This window comes from Rhinichthys klamathensis, unplaced genomic scaffold (genome assembly GCF_029890125.1).
Source record: "Rhinichthys klamathensis goyatoka isolate OS25496 unplaced genomic scaffold, OSU_Roscu_1.1 h1tg000184l_1, whole genome shotgun sequence".
NCBI lineage: Eukaryota > Metazoa > Chordata > Actinopteri > Cypriniformes > Leuciscidae > Rhinichthys > Rhinichthys klamathensis.
In genome coordinates, this window is record NW_026606712.1 from 331,649 (window position 1) to 348,840 (window position 17,192).

The 17,192-nt window shown below is 40.5% G+C and overlaps 3 protein-coding genes across 3 annotated transcripts; all 3 read right to left on the reverse strand.

Moving 5' to 3' along the window:
* Window positions 1-489: 489 nt before the first annotated feature.
* On the reverse strand, window positions 490-2,272 carry LOC130095051 (uncharacterized). Its single transcript, XM_056261697.1, has 2 exons — window positions 1,431-2,272; window positions 490-1,315 (listed from the first exon to the last, which is right to left on the reverse strand). Exons 1-2 carry the CDS (start codon window positions 1,896-1,898, stop codon window positions 854-856), a joined length of 930 nt encoding a protein of 309 aa, XP_056117672.1. The 5' UTR covers window positions 1,899-2,272; the 3' UTR covers window positions 490-853.
* On the reverse strand, window positions 1,943-7,959 carry LOC130095040 (protein FAM83G-like). The gene is made up of 5 exons (XM_056261685.1): window positions 7,188-7,959; window positions 6,330-6,497; window positions 4,606-4,730; window positions 2,259-4,485; window positions 1,943-1,957 (listed from the first exon to the last, which is right to left on the reverse strand). The coding sequence occupies exons 1-5, from the start codon at window positions 7,644-7,646 to the stop codon at window positions 1,943-1,945; spliced, it is 2,994 nt and encodes a 997-aa protein (XP_056117660.1). The 5' UTR covers window positions 7,647-7,959.
* Window positions 7,960-8,708: 749 nt separating this feature from the next.
* Window positions 8,709-16,978, reverse strand: grapa (GRB2 related adaptor protein a). The gene is made up of 5 exons (XM_056261605.1): window positions 16,666-16,978; window positions 16,473-16,570; window positions 15,764-15,883; window positions 10,112-10,280; window positions 8,709-9,302 (listed from the first exon to the last, which is right to left on the reverse strand). The coding sequence occupies exons 1-5, from the start codon at window positions 16,741-16,743 to the stop codon at window positions 9,126-9,128; spliced, it is 642 nt and encodes a 213-aa protein (XP_056117580.1). The 5' UTR covers window positions 16,744-16,978; the 3' UTR covers window positions 8,709-9,125.
* Between the last annotated feature and the right edge of the window lie 214 nt (window positions 16,979-17,192).

A 17,192-nucleotide genomic window follows, 5' to 3' on the forward strand; every position in this document is an offset into this window, starting at 1 on the left:
TGTCTGGTCCATCTTTGCACGTGGGCTCTTAGTTCTGCACACAACTGTTTTTCACTTGAACTATAAATTATATATGATTAAATCTGGAGTTTCCGGAAAATTACATTACGATAAAGATGGTGGCTGACACCACAAGAACACTGACAGTCCCAGGCCACCTAAGAATAACTTAAAAAGTAGCCAAACTGAATGAGGTTATGGTGTGTAATCATGTTTGAAGCTGCTTCAATAAGTAGCAACGATTGGTAAAGCGTCTTCATATAATTAAATAAAAGAATAAAGTCCAGCCGTAATCAAGTGAACTCGAAGGTCTGTTTCAATAATTCAATAAATGCGTGTGCACAGTCTGGGGATTTCTAATCTTCAAAAGTCTGGAGGTTTTTTTTACCTCAATCTAAATGAGTAACACTCATATCCATTTCCTTTAGTATACCAATTAACTAAAATCAGCCCATAAAAGAATCAGGAAATAACATGTAATGCAAATGGTGAACTATATGTGATGATTTAATGAGGCCCATAATTGATCATTTACAATAAATTGAATTTAAGAAAAATAAAGGATTTACATATTAATAGCTTTAGGGACAATCATAAAGCTTTATCTAAAAGTCTGTGTCTGCAATTTACATAAAACCTTCACTTTAGAAAAACCTGTTTGTATAGGGAAAACCCTGTTAGCTTGAGTGCATTGTAGGAGGGCGAAATTCTGTTTGCTAATTGGGATGAATAAAACAACTCAATTAACTAAATACTAAAATAACATAGTGGCTTTTTGATTTCTATTGAACATCATTACATTTATGAAGTCAGTATGCAACCGTGAATTCGAACTGCACTTTGTTCCCTTATTCTAGTTGCTTGGTGGAGACCCTTTAAACGCCTGCTTCTTTACTTGTCCTGGACATAAAATTCCAGAAGAAGAGCAGCTATATTTTGTAATGGATGCAGAACGTTTCCTGGAAACGTTTGGCTGGTCTGACTGCCTGATCCTAGGTGCAATCAGCTGGACCTGAGGCTGTTTTTGGGGAGAGATGGGACTGTTTGGTGAGGGGACTGTCCGAGGGGGTCTCTGGGGAATTAGTGTTGACCTAACTGGAGCAATTCCTCCTGTGGACAATTCTTCAGGAGATGGAAATAATGTAAGGCTGGGCTTATTTTGCCCCAGTGGTTTTCCAAGTGATGGCAGCTTGCTATGCAAGCCAGCTTTAGGAGCTTGCAGCCCGAATGAGCGAGTGTCTGCTTTGCTGATGGTTAACTTAGTTAACCCTCCTCTTGCTTGAATAGGAATTCTGGATGATTTTTGATGTGGTTGCTAGGATGAAGAACATAACATTTTAAATTATATTACCTTCAATGCAGTTCTCCAAATTGATTTCTAATTGAACTAGTGCTTGCTTTTTGATAGTAATACTGTAAGAAATTCTTACCTTCCTAACCAGACACTCCAGCTTGGATTTAGCCTCCGGCAGGATCTTGTTCATTTGATTTGTACAAATATGTTCCCCTTCTTGTTTCTCCTCAACCAGAGCTGTTGGGTGGCATGTTTCCTTCTCATTCCTACTGTAAACATCATGACCAACCTTATTTTCTTTACGTTTTCTATCATTTGCCGTTTTTGGTTCTATAGGCTCTGTTTTGCTGAACTTTGTTTCTTTGCTCAGTGCAGCTCTTGGTCTTATGGGATCAGAACTGTTCCGCTCTGTCTCTTGGGGGTCCGAATCCTCTAATATCAACAGCTCAATGGTTTCAAACTGTTCTGGCAGCTTCTCTTGAGGATTGTGCTCCTCAGAGTTTATCTTTAACACCGCTGGACTGGCCTCATCATTCTGCAGCCTTAAGTGTTCTTCAGATTTGAGGTTGGGTGGATGATTTGATCCAGAATCTAAATAAGTCATTGGATTTTGCAGTTCTTCACTCTTAGGCAACTCTACAGACTTTGTTATCCTGGTCTCCTCTGGAATTACAGAAGTTATATCTGCTTTAACTTGCAGTATTGAGCTTCTAGATTCACTGCCTGTTGCCAAATGCGGTTTGCTGATAGCATTCAATTCTGAAGGTTTGAGTATTAAATCTGGACTTTCCTCGGACTGTGGGTCCTGTTGTGGCGGTATAGTAGTTGTCTCGGGTAATTGTGCAGATTGTCCCTCACATATTAAATCTAGACTTACCTCAGGTTGTAAATCCTGCAGTTGCAGTTTTGCAGTTTTCTCAGCTAACTTTACAGACCGTCCCACACAGTTTACATCTCGACTTACCTCAGATTCTAAGTCCTGACGATAAAGTTTTGGATTTTTCTCAGCTAACTGTATAAACTTTCCCTGACATATTAAATCCAGACTTATGTCAGATTGTAAGTCTCGTAGTGATTCCTCACACACTAAATCTAGACTTGCATCAAGTTTTAAGTCTTGCATTGGCTCTTTTTTGACTTTCTCAGATAACTCTACAGATTCTGCCTTGTTCTGTATCTCTAATTTCTCCTGAGATGCACTTATCTTATGTTCTTGTAAACAGTTACTCATTGATTTGCTCTCTACTACTGGCTCTGAGGTAACTTCAGACACTTGTTTTTTGTGTCTGTGATTTTTCTTATTCAGTTGAGTTTGAGTAATATCCTCAGACCCTAAAACTGCCTTAATTTCATCTGCCACTAGGTGACTGTCAGTTGTTATTTCTAGTATGTGTTGAAATTCAGGCTGCTCCTGTCCAGAATCCATTTCAGGTTCATCTTTTTCTTTCATGCTCTGACAGCTTACCTCAAATAGTTTCTCTGCTTCCAGTACGGGCTTCAGTATTTCCAGAGGTTTATTCAGGCTGAAGTTCTCAACTGAGCTTGGTTTCTCATGATCCATACCATGAATATCTGGATTCAAACCCAGTGTGTCATTGCATTCAAAGTATTCCTCTGAAGTTGAAGAGAAGTTGAAGCAACCATTAGGAGTCTGTGAGAAATAGCGGATTTCACTATCTTTGACTGGTAGTCTACTATCATTTCTTGTGATAACTTTGTCACTTTCTTGGGCAAAGGTGGTTTCGGAAGTTGCAGTTGTTGTTTTGAACTCTGTAGATAAGAAGTTGAAGACAATACTGCAAGAGGTTTTCAAAAGTTTTGGAGTAAACAAGGTCTGTTTAGTATCCAAATCTGTACAATCTTGAGTTGAGGATGAATTTGAACAAGGAAATTCCTGCTCTTGATGATCATTTCTGATTGGATTATGCAAAGATTCTTGTGTTTTTTCAGCCACAAAAAAATCTCCTAAAGACCTTAAGTCAGCAACAGGGCTAAAACAATCATAGTATACATCAGACAATGAAGAGATGCTGGAGTCACAGTTAGACATTTGTGTACCATTACAGCCATTTTGGTTTGTCTCTGGTTTTGTATATCTGTGTTCTTGAGTGGCAACATCAATTAAGACTTGGTCATCAAGGCTTTGCTTAACAAAAGGGGTGTCTGGGATTGCAAATAAGTCACAATGAGTTTTGTTGTACACTCCTGATGATGATTTAATGTCAAGATCCTCAGAGGTTTGAGCAGGACATTTCAGAGGTTGTGGAGTAACCACGGTTTGCTTTGTATCTGAGACTCTATCGTCTTGAGTAAAAGACACATTCGGAATTGCATTGGGAAAGTGTTTTTCAGAGTGAATGTTTTTACTCTGCAAAGATGTAGAGATGTCAAAGATGTCTTTTTCCATTACACATAGTTCATCTTTATCAACTTGATGACAGGCAAGCACCTGCAGAGTTTCTGGCTTTTCCACAGGCAAGATAAGATCCTCACTCCGGCTGCTTGTTTGATGTTGATTTTGATCAAAATTCTTCTGAGCTTCTCCTGATGTTTGATTCTGTGCTGGAGCTTCAGGATCAGAGGGAGTTTGGGATATGGGTCCAGGACAAGCCCTTAGATATATAGACTCCTTTGGCTCATGAAAAGGATCCTTGAATCGGATGGCTTGAGACACTTCAAAGAGCTCTGAGCGCATTAGGTGAGCTTGCAATGGCTTGTTGGAGTCTCTTATGTTAATGAAACCAATGACATCACTCGTTGGGTCAGGATCAGGCCAGGTCGGCACATAATTGATCATGTTCGCCTTTCCCAAGTTTAGAAGTCCCGGGTGAACAGATGGCACCACTGGGGAGTCTTTGATTTGTTTGATGACTTCTGTCTGATTCTTGGAAATGTTGTTCTTGGCACTTGTCTGGTCAGATATAGGTCCATTGGTAGTGAAAGCACAGTTAAAGACCAGAGTGTATTTTGGGTTAATGAGCTTGAGTGCCTTGGTTGCTGAGGGAAGTAGAGTTGGTACCGCCTGAGGGAGGAACTCAGGTTCAGGCTCACTGCTCAGATTAATCTTGCTCAAGCACACTCCATTAGACATCACATACATGTCCTGAAACAATGCGTCAAATGTGTCGACTGCTTGGCCAGAGAGAACAGTGATGATGTTTCTGTCCAATCTAGAGGCAGACCATGTGAAACTGAAAATAATGAAAACCTTTTTTTATTTTTTTTATTATGTATATTATGGATGTATTTAGCTAATTGAATAATAAATTAGGTTAAGTCTAACCTTGTTAAACTGGGTTGACCAGACTTACCTATATGACCCTGAGACTGCTTTGTCTCCGTCAATAAACATGAACTTCTGGCTTTGGCTTCCACACACTCTCTTTGAGGATCGACTGAAAAATTGTGCCCCTCTGATGTTACGCACTCTCAAGTTCTGATGGCAGAAGAGAGTTCAGCATGTTTGGTTAATGCGTGGATGAAAAAAATATCCACAACTAAAAGAACTTCTCTCATAATAGCAACTTAATACAAAATGTATACAAAAGTCAGACAAATATTGTATTAGGGTATAACAGAAATGATCTACAAACAGCGTTTTATGTGTACCATGAGGGATATTTGAAGGTATAGGTAAAAAATGGCATTTATTTTTTAGACATAGGCTGTTCACACTGTAATTTTTGGGATTTGACAACCGCATTTACTTACAGGTGTGAGTCTCGAAATGTCACATTCAAACAGAAACTTACAGTAGCATCTCGAATACCGTCTGTATGAACGTGTGACAGGAGTCACACAGTAATATAAAAGATGGTGACATCCATAAAACTGAAAAGTCTTATCACTTATGACACGACAAGAGTCCAATTCAGCGGCGAGTTCATCCATCAAACCTTCATTAACTGACAGCAGCTTTTATGTCGGGGTGGAGAGCGGAGCATTTGAGTCACGCGTAGAACATAAAAATGACGGTAGCTCCGGTGGAGAACAGTGACTTGATCTGAAACCTTCAGATGACACACAGCTCATATCTCCATCAGTATAAGTAACCGAAAGGGAAACCACACATGAAAATGAGCAACACATGGTAGAAGCACGTTTGTGCATCGCAGAGCAGCTCTCTCACACTGTATGACGTGATAGACAACTAGTTGTCCAGTACGGATCTGTTCACACAGCGGAGGTTTTCCGAGAATGCATTTGTGAGTCCTGAAATTGTACAGATGTGAGTTCAGTTATAGAATCCGGTTGTCACTCTCCGTAAATAACCGTACTGTGTATGAACGTGACCGTATTAAGGACTCAAATACAGGACTGACAACCGTATTCTGATGCTGTGTGAATGTGGCCATAGTTTCTGAGACACTGTAGCCTATGTTTGACTTGGTTTCATCAATGACAGACTATTAGTATGATCACATTAGCAAGTAAACACACAACAAGGACTAATTTTCGTTTATGTCACATCTCTGTAATGTTTTCACACTTATGCACATTGATGCTAATGCTGAAACGAGCCTTTTGTATCATGCCTTTATCACTATTCACATTCCAGTATTTAAATTTCCTGTTTGCTGTTGGGTTTGTGGTGCCTTTAGGTGATACACAGACAAAAGCTAATATCTCAAATATTCAGGTCAACCGATTCACATATAAAATTCTGTAATAGAACAGAAGTAAAAATATGTGTAAAAATGATTGGTATGAACACTATACACATTATTCTAATAAATCCATTACTATCACTGATACAGTATAAGATTTTATGTTATTTCAAAAATGTGTTGCAAAATTATATCATTAGCAGAAATCTGCTTCAGTCTCAAAATAAGACCATCAAGAGTCATAAGCGCTCACAGTTGCCTCAGGCGGTTTAGAAAATTAGACTTTCTGATTTGGAGAACTTAAGTTATCTCTCGGTTGTTTCTACTCATTAAACTGCAGGCGTTTAATAATATGTTTCTTTTCCGCTAATACATATTTAATCTTAAATTGTCGGTCAAATGATTTTCTAATATTAATTGTGACATGCCTTGAGGTGTCCAGTGTGCATGCCTGCTTTCTCACACATTTTCAGAAAATGCTTTACTCCGGTGGCCTCCAGCATAATGTACACAGCAACCTTCCGCTTGTAGCTTGCATCCAGTAGATCTTTGAAGATGTCAATATCTGTAAACAAGTCCATGACAATTGCAATAACCTGCAAAAGGGACAAGCATTAATGAAAACACAAGAACTTTGAGATAAAAAAAAAGACAGCACATTGTAATATATCTGTCAAAAACACACTGTAATCCAAATATTAATTCATGCAAATAAAACTGTGCACACAGATGAAAAACTGGACATTCTTAAAAAATGTATTCAAAGTAACCTAATCACAACAGCAGATTTGGAAAAGTGCATGGGACACTGTGAGGACTATCCCAAATAGAAGCTGTAGGGTCCAATCATGTATTTTCTTTATTACAAATTATATTATCAGTATACTAATTTGTGATAAGAAAAAAGAGGCAAGATCTGACAAAACATAGTTTATTTAAATTAGATTGAGAATGTCAAATTTTCAATGTGAACTGTGCACAAATAAAATTTAGTTTTGTTTATTTAATTGTTATTATTGATTCGCCTATATTATCATTTACTTAATATGTGTATCGTTTTATGAAGTGTTTTAAAATGTCACTTTATTATTCTAAAAGTCAAAGTTTCAGAAGGTACCCAGCCTTATGACGCAGAGGGCTGATAATGACATAAGCCTGTTTTATGAGATTGAGCACACGTGTAGATCTCTACATGTTCACTGGACTTTGATCAGTGTCTTATTCACCAGAGGTGAGTCACAACAAAAATCACAAAATCATATATATAACTATTATCCACTACCTACCCTCTGTGCTTGGCCGATAATTTTTCTAACGACCTCTTTAATATGTGGCTGACCCTCATAAGGGGGTTGAGTGTACACTTGGACACGCGTCACTCCGCGGTAGGACACCCGGTCCAGCCACCCGATGTCCAGCTGTGGGATCGAGCAGTCCGAGCGGTCGGGCCAGTACTGCAGGGAAAGCTCTTCCCCATCACTTTCCCCGTACAGTTCAGCGTTATTGTCGTGGGAACCCGGGCTATACACCTCCACAGTGTTGAGAATCCTCTCAAGTTCAAGGTCCGATAGAAAGCAGCGAATGTTCTTTGTTTTGATGTAGTCCTCAAAGGCGTCCTGTCCGTCATGTATGAGTGTCTCCAGCGCGATCCTCTGTTCCTCGCTGTAAAAGAACTCCGGCTTGGACTCGTTAGTGCGCAAGTTGATGTGATTGTCATCAAGGCACTGAACCTGTGACAGTGCCATTACTTGAACTCAGCGTTATTTTTAACAGCATTTAAAATGCTTTTGCGTAGGTAGGCTATAATTTTGTAATTAAAAAAGTTTAGTTCAACTATTTTAACCAACAATGTTAAATAAATATTATATACAAAAACTAAGCCACGCGCTCTCTCCGCTTCTGCTCATAGTTGATCCTGTCAAGAGTATGAATGTGTGTTCAGTACTTCACGCACAGATGCAAGTACAGGTAAGCGCGAACACCTCAGTCACGTGACTGACTATCAACCAATTGTAAAAGAAGCCCAACAAGCTTTATGGTGTTACTAATCGTCGTTTAGTAGTGGGAAGTTTTCTACGCCAGTTTGAAGGTAAAATGATCAGCTATGTCGTGCAATACTTGTAAATATACGTTTATTATTTTTAATTTGAGTCTTAGTATCTAATTGTAAAATTATTATTATTTTTTAATTATTTTAAATGACACAGAAAGCCTGTGGTTCAGTCATATGATGCATTTCAGAACTTGCTGCCCTCTGATTGTTCTGAAACCATCAAAAAGACATGAAAGTGCTTCATATAGGCCCAGTTATTTAAAACATGGGCCATTGTATAAATAATTCATATTTATATTTGTATTCTAATGTATGCTTATGTCAATAAAAACATGCGTTGTTTAATAAGGACTACAGCTACAGCAAGGATGATAGTTTACATTTAATTAGAAATTGTCGCCCATTGCAACTTACATTTTTAAAAGCACACTTTGGTTTAAAAATTCACATCTGGTGTATGATTGTGTGTAATTTATGTTGTAAAAAAGTGAAATTAACCACCTTGTTCTACTCATAAAACTATTCTCTTTACTCACAAAATGTCTCCCCTGGGTCTCTATCTACTAATGTCTCCTTAGGACTCTATTTGACTTTGCAGCACATCAGATTTTGAAATAATGGAAGACGAAAACTTCTTGAACGAGCTTATAATTTCATATCAATTTAGTAATTTCATGGCTTGATCCAATAGCCATTTTGTGCCCAAACTGAAGATTATTGACATGTGCATATACGAACTCGTTTATATTCAGTCATTATAATGCTAACATTTACATCATCAAAAGACATCAACAAAACAACATACACAGAAAAATTGATTGAAGAAATGTTTGAGCTAATATCCAAATTTGTAAGCAAAGTGCAGTGAAGAGATTGTATTAATATACAATTCAAAATCTATATATGCATTTTAATACACTTGAATGGATATTATTTTTTGTACAGTGATGCTGGATAATTTGGCGGCTTTTATCCTATAAAGCTGAAATGTGTCATCTTAGTGTCAACAGCATGATTACGTTTTAGTAACTGTCCATTTCGGTATGTTTGCGTGTTCCAAAGTCATTTTCAAACACACTTAGCTTGATGATTCCTGTCGTATTAAACCAATGAAAGATGCTAACAATCGACTACTGCTATGTACACACAGTGTTGTTATTGTCCTTCAGAGTCAGTGAGTCAGCTGGACGTACTCAGGGGGGAAAAAGCCCACACGTCCACGGCAACGACCTTTCCAGCGTTGAGAATCTGAGCAGTCCAGCAGGTCTATGACATCACCCCGCAGGAAGTGCAGCTGGGAGTTGAGCTCTGGATTGAAGTCAAACAGGGCATGTGCGTGATGGGGCCACTGATGGGAAACAATAACAGACAAAGGTCATTATTGCTGTGCCTACCTTCACATTTTCCACATTTAGGTCCTTTTTTTTTTTTACTGTCATACTTTATGTGCCTCACTATTATGATGACACCTGATATAGTTTCATTACTGATTAGTGTGTTTTTCCTGTGTGGATTACATGTCATTTGGATAAATGGCAATCGGATATAAATTATTATTATTATAAATGTAATGGTAACTCTTTACAATAAGGTTCATTAGTTAACATTAGTTAACTACATTAATTAGCATGAACTAATAATGAACTGTACTTATACAGCATTTGTTAATCTTGGTTAATTTCAACATTTACTAATACATTATTAAAATCTTGTTAACATTAGTTAATGCACTGTGAACTAACATGAACAAACAATGATTGACTGTATTTTTATTAACTAACTTTAACAAAGATTAACAAATACAATAACAAATGTATTAGTTAATACATAATGTTAACTAATGAACCTTATTGTAAAGTATTACCAATTTAATTTGCAATGCATCCTTGAAAGTCTAAACATGCTTCACTTCAAGTAATCACTTCTTACACCTATGTGCTGCTCACAAATCTGAATACCAATGTTTTTACACATTTGCTGTCTTTTCCCATTAAACCAATATTTTCTTGCTCTTTGGTGAAAAAACAAAAACAAATGCTGTTTAAAATCCGGCTTTCATTTTAGAAGCATTTAAGTATGACATTTTAATTGCTGTTGGCAAAATGTTAGTACCCAGTACAAAATATTTTCATAAGAATAATATAAGTGTTGTCTTACCTTTAGTGCATCTTCTGTATCCCTCAGAAACACAGTCCTTTCCCTTGCAATGCTGTTGGTCTTGTAGAATTCCACAAGCTGATTTAAGGAAGGGAAGATCTCCTCCCAAATAAAGTAATAGCCATCTCTATCCTTTAACACCTTGAAATGCTGTACGTGATCCCCATAGCTGGTAAGAAGAGACCAAGATTCAAAATAAACACACGGCACTACAGAATAAGCCCTCATATCTTGCAGTGACACTTCTGTGCCACTAGTGGCCACAAATGGAATTGCAATAATGACTGTTTCCAAACAGGTTTTCCAAAGCATTGTTGTTTTAGTTTGTTTATATCATAGTATTTAATACTATTTTGATTCCGCTTTTATTTTATTATTAGCTTTTAGTAATTGCTTTGTAATTCCATTTTGAGCAATGCTGAAATTACCTGTACAATAAAATTCATAAAAAAAATTTAACGAATCAAACTAAATATAGGCTATAACCATTTGGCAATGCTTAAAACAAAACACACACTTTCAAACCAAAACATTTCACAGGAAGAATTTGCTGGGGTTTTTTTTAACCCTGTATCAGGGTCATGATACAGGTTCAAAACCGTAAGGACCGTACAATTGGCTGTGTTGTTGTCTTTTGTCGCGTCGCATTGCACCGCTCGCGTCCGCTGTATACACATGCTGTTAAACATCCGCTCTTATTTTTACATTTTTGAATCTGTAAACAGCTGTACTCGGTGCAGGCCAAACATTTCACAACAATTAGTCAGCATGTCTTAAAAAAGTTTAGATGTGTCTTTGGTTGTGTTAGGTTAGAAAGCTCCTTGATGTCCTTAAGAGACTCTGCAAATATACTTTTCAAAGCTGTGAGAACATATAAATAATTCAGCATTTGAAACACAGCAAACTTTGTTCTTTCAACTGTATGACAAAGGCATGTATAAAGACTAATTGAGCTTCATGAATATTAATAAGATATCTTGAAATTTCAAAGGAAAGTAGATCAAAGGTAAAAGCATGAGTCATCTCATCTCATTTTTGTGTGCTCACAATGATACACATCTCTCTGCTTTCTGGAGCGATCAAATTCATTTGTCACTTAGTTTACCTGCAAAAAAAAAAAAAGTAAAAACCATAATGTTGGAGAGCTTGTTTTTTAATAACCCTAAAAAGCTTGTGACTGTCAATGTGAACTACTGTACTTCCTCAAAAGCTTCCTGAACGTCAGAGGATGGATGCTTCATCATTCAGTGCTATTGAAGGGCTGATTTAACTAGTCACAAGCACACTCTTGAATTGAGTCACAAGTCCAGCTAAATTAGGTTGTTTTAACAGAAATAAAGTCTGATTATTAACAAGTGCAGATTATTTCCCATGTAATGCTTTATACACAAATTAAAAGCATATAAGAAGCTGTGTTTAGTTTTCTTGTGAGTCATGCCACTAATGGCCTGAAGGTTTCTATGCATGAAGAGGAGGTTGAGGACAGAAACAGTACTTAAATATAGATGGACATGAGTTGGTGGTTCATCAGCAGATCCTGTCATATCTCTCAGCCATCAGTGTCATTAACAATGACCTACATTCAGTGCTTAAATCTTCAGTGCTGTTGTGGTTTGTAGCAAGGCAGGTACATCTCGCATGTGTTGAGGTAACAGCAAATGACTGTGGTATGTTGCATGGTCTTCAGTTTACTGCTGTAACAAAGCTGTTTTATTTGAATATCTCTGTGATTGAAAGTTAAATGATTTTATCTAGGGAACAGCCCAGTTGCAATTTTAGCTCCCCAATGCAGGATTACCTGCTTGCTGGCATTCTCTCCGTTCACTGAAGATGATTGACAGGCTGAACTACTCTCTGTTTTGACCCTTAAGCAACATAATGAAACCACTCTGTCAGAAAAACATTATTGTTATAAGTTAACAAGTGGTTGCTAGGATGTTCTGGATAATTACTAAGGTGTTGCTAGGGTGTTACTGCATGCAAGTCTTGTGACTGCAGAGGTGTTCTAGGTATTTTTAGCATGTTGATAAGAGGTAGGTTGCAATTTTATTGCATTGCTAGTTTTTTATTGTCAGCCAGGCATGAAAATAGCACACATCTCAACAAGACCCATGTTTTTGGGTATCATTTATGTCTGTATTACAAACAGTGAGGTACAAGTTGCACTTAGGAGGAAGAGTTTAATACTTAGTATTAGGGGGTTGGTTTAAGGATGTTTGCTTTAGCAATGTGAACAAATATATATTGATGGCAATGATCCATTCAAGCCATCCAAGCTTTGAGTTACTCAGTGTCACATTTAAAGACAGACAGATACTAGACATTTCACAGCTGAGTTATCATCCTTTCATCTTCATTTGGCCAAGTGGAGTGACTAGGCCTGTGGCACAGGGCCAGAATAGATACACAACACCTTCTAATTAGTACCAGGCCTTGGTGTTAACAGACCTGACTGATCCCCTGCAAACAGCAGAGGATGCCATCTTGTCTGGGAAAAGAAATGGCATCATTACTGCAGTCTTCAGTGTCACATGATCCTTCAGAAATTATAATATGATGATTTGCTGCTCAAGAAACATTTCTTATTATTTTCAAAATCCCTGGATATCTTCTTTAAAATCCTGGTGTTGTAATGTCTGTCTGTGTTCCCCCTGTCTTTGTGCTTTTGGTTCAGTCCTGTTCAGTTTTCCCGCTCCTCGTTTGTGTTCATGTATACCACGCCCCCTTGTTATCTTGTTTAGCTTGTTTGGCTCTGTATTTAAGCCCTGTGTTTCAGTCCAGTCTTTGTGAGTTCTTGTTGTTGTAACCTTGATGTTGGTGGTTCTGTTCCTGAGTCTTGTGCCCTAGCCTGAGTCTTTATGTAGTTTGAGTTTATTGAATAAAGTGTGCCGCAATTGGATCCTGCTTCCTCCTTGCTTCCACCTCCTCATAACAGAAGAACTCACCAAAAATGAATCCAGCAGCACAACTGATATGTCTCAGCCAAGGAGACCGACCGATTGAGGACTATGTGAGGGACTTTTTGGAGCTGGCTCACCTGTCTGGTATGGATGATTTGTGCCTAAAGATTTTTTTCGTGGAGGTCTTTCTGAGCCGCTCAGCTACCTGATGCCACTGCATGACCCAAACGGGTCTATTGAGCAGTATGTCGACCTGGCCCTTTTGCTGAGCGGTTCGGCATTTACTGTGGGCTTGGCTGATGAAGCACCCTGCCAGCTCACCGTCCAGCCAGAGACCGTCCAGCCAGAGACCGTCCACGTCACGTCTGCTCAGCCAGAGACCGTCCACGTCACGTCTGCCCAGCCAGAGACCGATCACGCCACACATGCGCCGCCTGAGCCCTCAGTGACCGCAACACTGGCCATTATGGCCACAGCCATGTGGTGTGTGTGGGCTACGCACACACTTGAGCCGGTGTCCGCTGATCCTGCGCCAGAGCCCGCTGATCCTGCGCCAGAGCCCGCTGATCCTGCGCCAGAGCCCGCTGATCCTGCGCCAGAGCCCGCTGATCCTGCGCCAGAGCCCGCTGATCCTGCGCCAGAGCCCGCTGATCCTGCGCCAGAGCCCGCTGATCCTGCGCCAGAGCCCGCTGATCCTGCGCCAGAGCCCGCTGATCCTGCGCCAGAGCCCGCTGATCCTGCGCCGGTGTCTGTTCCTGCTGATGACCCCATGGCTGCCCCTAAGAAAATTTTGGGGGGGGGCAGTAGGACCCTGGATGGGACTGTGAAGGCCGCACCGCCATGGCTGCCCGAAGGGTCTTCTCCGCCATGGCCGGCCGAAGGGTCCTCTCCACCATGGCCGGCCGAGGGGTCTTCACCGCCGTGGCCGCCCGAGGGGTCTTCACCGCCGTGGCCGCCCGAGGGGTCTTCACCGCCGTGGCCGCCCGAGGGGTCTTCACCGCCGTGGCCGCCCGAGGGGTCTGCTCCGCCCTGGACGCCCGAGGGTCCGACAGCTCCGCCCTGGACGCCCGAGGGTCCGACAGCTTCGCCCTGGACGCCCGAGGGTCCACAGCCTGCTCCGCCCTGGTCACGCCCACAGCCTGCTCCGCCGTGGCCTCGCCCTCAGCCTGCTCCATCGTGGACACGCCCACAGCCTGCTCCGCCCTGGCAGTCTGTTCGTCCAGCTCCGCCCATGTTCCATGGCCCAGGTCCGCCATCGCAAGACCCCGGTCCCGTTCCCTGCACGGACCTGGCCCTCCATCCCTCCCCCAGGACCGCCTCCGCTCCACCACCCTCCCGAACTATATTTCTAGTTTTGATGGGCGTCAGGAGCCGCCCATAGAGGGGGGGCTATGTTGTAATGTCTGTCTGTGTTCCCCCTGTCTTTGTGCTTTTGGTTCAGTCCTGTTCAGTTTTCCCGCTCCTCGTTTGTGTTCATGTATACCACGCCCCCTTGTTATCTTGTTTAGCTTGTTTGGCTCTGTATTTAAGCCCTGTGTTTCAGTCCAGTCTTTGTGAGTTCTTGTTGTTGTAACCTTGATGTTGGTGGTTCTGTTCCTGAGTCTTGTGCCCTAGCCTGAGTCTTTATGTAGTTTGAGTTTATTGAATAAAGTGTGCTGCAATTGGATCCTGCTTCCTCCTTGCTTCCACCTCCTCATAACACCTGGCATATATGGTCTCAGAGAAAAATGAAATATGCGGGAAGATGAGTGATGTGAAAAATAAAATAATGTGATCGACTGAGGTTTCTTGTAGTCTCGTCAAATGAACCTGCTTCAAACCTAGATGACATTGGACAATAATGCCCAAAGTCATCAAAGATTTACATTTTTAAAATCAAAGGCATTCCATGCATTGCATTGCTCATTTTGCACTATGACCTTGATTTGTCATTTAAAGGAATAGTTCACTTCAAAATGAAAATTCTGTCATTTACTCACCCTCAAGTTGTTTCAAACCTGTATTATTTTTTTTCCTACTATGGAGGTCAATGGGGTCCATCAACTGTCTGGTCACCGAAATTCTTTAAAATATCTTCCTTTGTGTTCAGCAGAAGAAAGAAATTCATACAGGTTTGAAACAACTTGAGGGTGAGTAAATGATGACAGAATTGATATTTCTACTATTCCCTTAACAGCGTTTACTTCTTAGACAGTCTGATTAGTAATCTGAATTGGCAGAGAGGGCTCTCTCAAGGAATGCATGGATAGAGAGTTTGTAGCTGCGTCACATATTAGCCCTGGACCTGCAGACCAGCTGCCAATTCCCCTTCTCGGTGTGTTTAATCTCACAATGTGCTTCCACACCTGAGGCCAGCCCTGCTCCAGACCGCAGCTCATTCCCGGGATCCCGGACAGGCTCTGCCATGCAAACCCAACTCAGCCATCAAGAAGTGGATGGTAAGGAGTCGGACAGAATAATAATGTGATCCCAGCGCGTTTGATGAATTTTAAATGAAATCTCTGCTCCGACGTAAATAGCTTTCTGATGCTCTCATTTTCAGACAACTTCATGGTACATTTTCTTAAGCAGAAGGGGATATTGGTGTCCTTTGCAAAGTAGGTCAGATGGGTTTTGATGGACCCTACAATCTTTCTTCTTCTTCAAATTCTAGTTATACTTTTATGAGGCGTGCAGCAAACAACAAATTACATCGACCCCCAGGAACAGCGTATAGAGCAGACTTGGTTATGCAGGTTGGGATGCGTCTTACCTCACTGACATAGAGAATTCTCCAGGTGCACTCTCACTTTCTCTTACTAAGAAGCTTCCCTGTTTCTCCTGGCGCAGTCGATTCTCGGCTACATTTCTGGAGATACGGCCCGCAAACCATCTGTGGGCGAGATAGAGGGGAACAACAGCACTATTAGTGATGCAGTTAACAGCTAGACAGGCCACATGTGTCTGGCTGTTTGCTGTCACATGATCCTTCAGAAATCATTCTAATATGCGGCTTTGGTGCTCAGTTATTAGTAATGGTTATTATTATCAGTGTTGAAAAGTTTTTGTTGCTTGATATGTTTGTGGGAAACACATATACTAATAGGAGATTTAGGATATGTGTGTATACGGTAGTGTATACGGTATAAACTGACATACTGTAGAGCTATAAATTAAGAATTTGATGAGAAATGTTTGTGTTTACTGAAATTTCTCACATATTACAGTACACTTTTGGTACCAATTTGAGATTTACGTTTTTCTCCATCTGTGGAGCAGGAGACTTCAGTAAATGTCTCCATTTTCATCGTTTAATCTCATTGTTGTCTAGGTAGGTGAAGCAAATGAGATTAAAGACATCACACATATGCTTTTTATTCCCAGGACCATTCTGCCTTAGTGAATAAAGACTAGTGAATACCAATACCAACACAAGTCCACACAATATTTTCCAAGATTTACAGACTTAAAATTGTACTTACGTGTGTGGCCTGACGCTAATATAGTTTTTAGGTACGTAGCCCTTCCTGTTAACCAACTCTGCTGTGTACCAGTTAGGATCATCTTCCTTATTAGTGATCTAGTGGAAGAACAGCCAGTAAGCTTTGACCAGATCAAATTATTTGTAGCAAACAGAAGCTCTGTATGTATAATCCAACTCAAAACAGTTTATACCTTGAGTACATCTCCCTTCTGAAAGCTAAGCTCATCACTTTCCGTAGCACAAAAGTTGTAAATAGCTATTGCTTCCATCCTGAGTCCACTGAGCTGGAGGTGAACCCAAAAAGATCAATATAACTAGACGTCCCACCACAGCCACAAGATACTGACCGGAGGAAAGGATTGAGCCAGAGAGCATCCACACTGAAACAGACTGTCCAGAGACACGCTCACTGTCAAACACTGCGCCCTGATAAATGAACCGAGAGAACTAGCATGAGAAAGTGTGTGGGTCTAAAAGAGAGCAAGAGAGAAAAAAACATGTGGGAGGGAGGCAGGGGTGGCAGTTCCTGTCTCAGCGTGCTCTAATAGAAGGAAATACAGCTATGCGAGAAACAGGAAAGTTAAAAAAATGATGGGAGGACGACAAAAAGAATGGCCTCTCGAAAACTTCCCCTCATCAGAGAGCCGGACCTGCGTATTACAAGTAAAGAAAAACACATATGTGTTTGCCAGACTGCTGTTTTATGAGCAGATCTGTA

What these genes read in the sequence shown, in the direction of transcription:
- LOC130095051 (XM_056261697.1), bottom strand. Translation starts at nt 1,898, where the DNA reads ATGACTTATTTAGATTCTGGATCAAATCATCCACCCAACCTCAAATCT. An exon ending in TGGAGTGTCTGGTTAGGAAG is followed by an intron (nt 1,316 to 1,430) that starts GTAAGAATTTCT and finishes TCTTCATCCTAG; the next exon opens with CAACCACATCAAAAATCATC.
- LOC130095040 (XM_056261685.1), bottom strand. Translation starts at nt 7,646, where the DNA reads ATGGCACTGTCACAGGTTCAGTGCCTTGATGACAATCACATCAACTTG. An exon ending in TTATCGGCCAAGCACAGAGG is followed by an intron (nt 6,498 to 7,187) that starts GTAGGTAGTGGA and finishes TCCCTTTTGCAG; the next exon opens with GTTATTGCAATTGTCATGGA. An exon ending in GCAGTCTCAGGGTCATATAG is followed by an intron (nt 4,486 to 4,605) that starts GTAAGTCTGGTC and finishes CATTATTTTCAG; the next exon opens with TTTCACATGGTCTGCCTCTA.
- grapa (XM_056261605.1), bottom strand. Translation starts at nt 16,743, where the DNA reads ATGGAAGCAATAGCTATTTACAACTTTTGTGCTACGGAAAGTGATGAG. An exon ending in GAATTCTCTATGTCAGTGAG is followed by an intron (nt 10,281 to 15,763) that starts GTAAGACGCATC and finishes TCTTCTTACCAG; the next exon opens with CTATGGGGATCACGTACAGC. An exon ending in ATACAGAAGATGCACTAAAG is followed by an intron (nt 9,303 to 10,111) that starts GTAAGACAACAC and finishes GTTTCCCATCAG; the next exon opens with TGGCCCCATCACGCACATGC.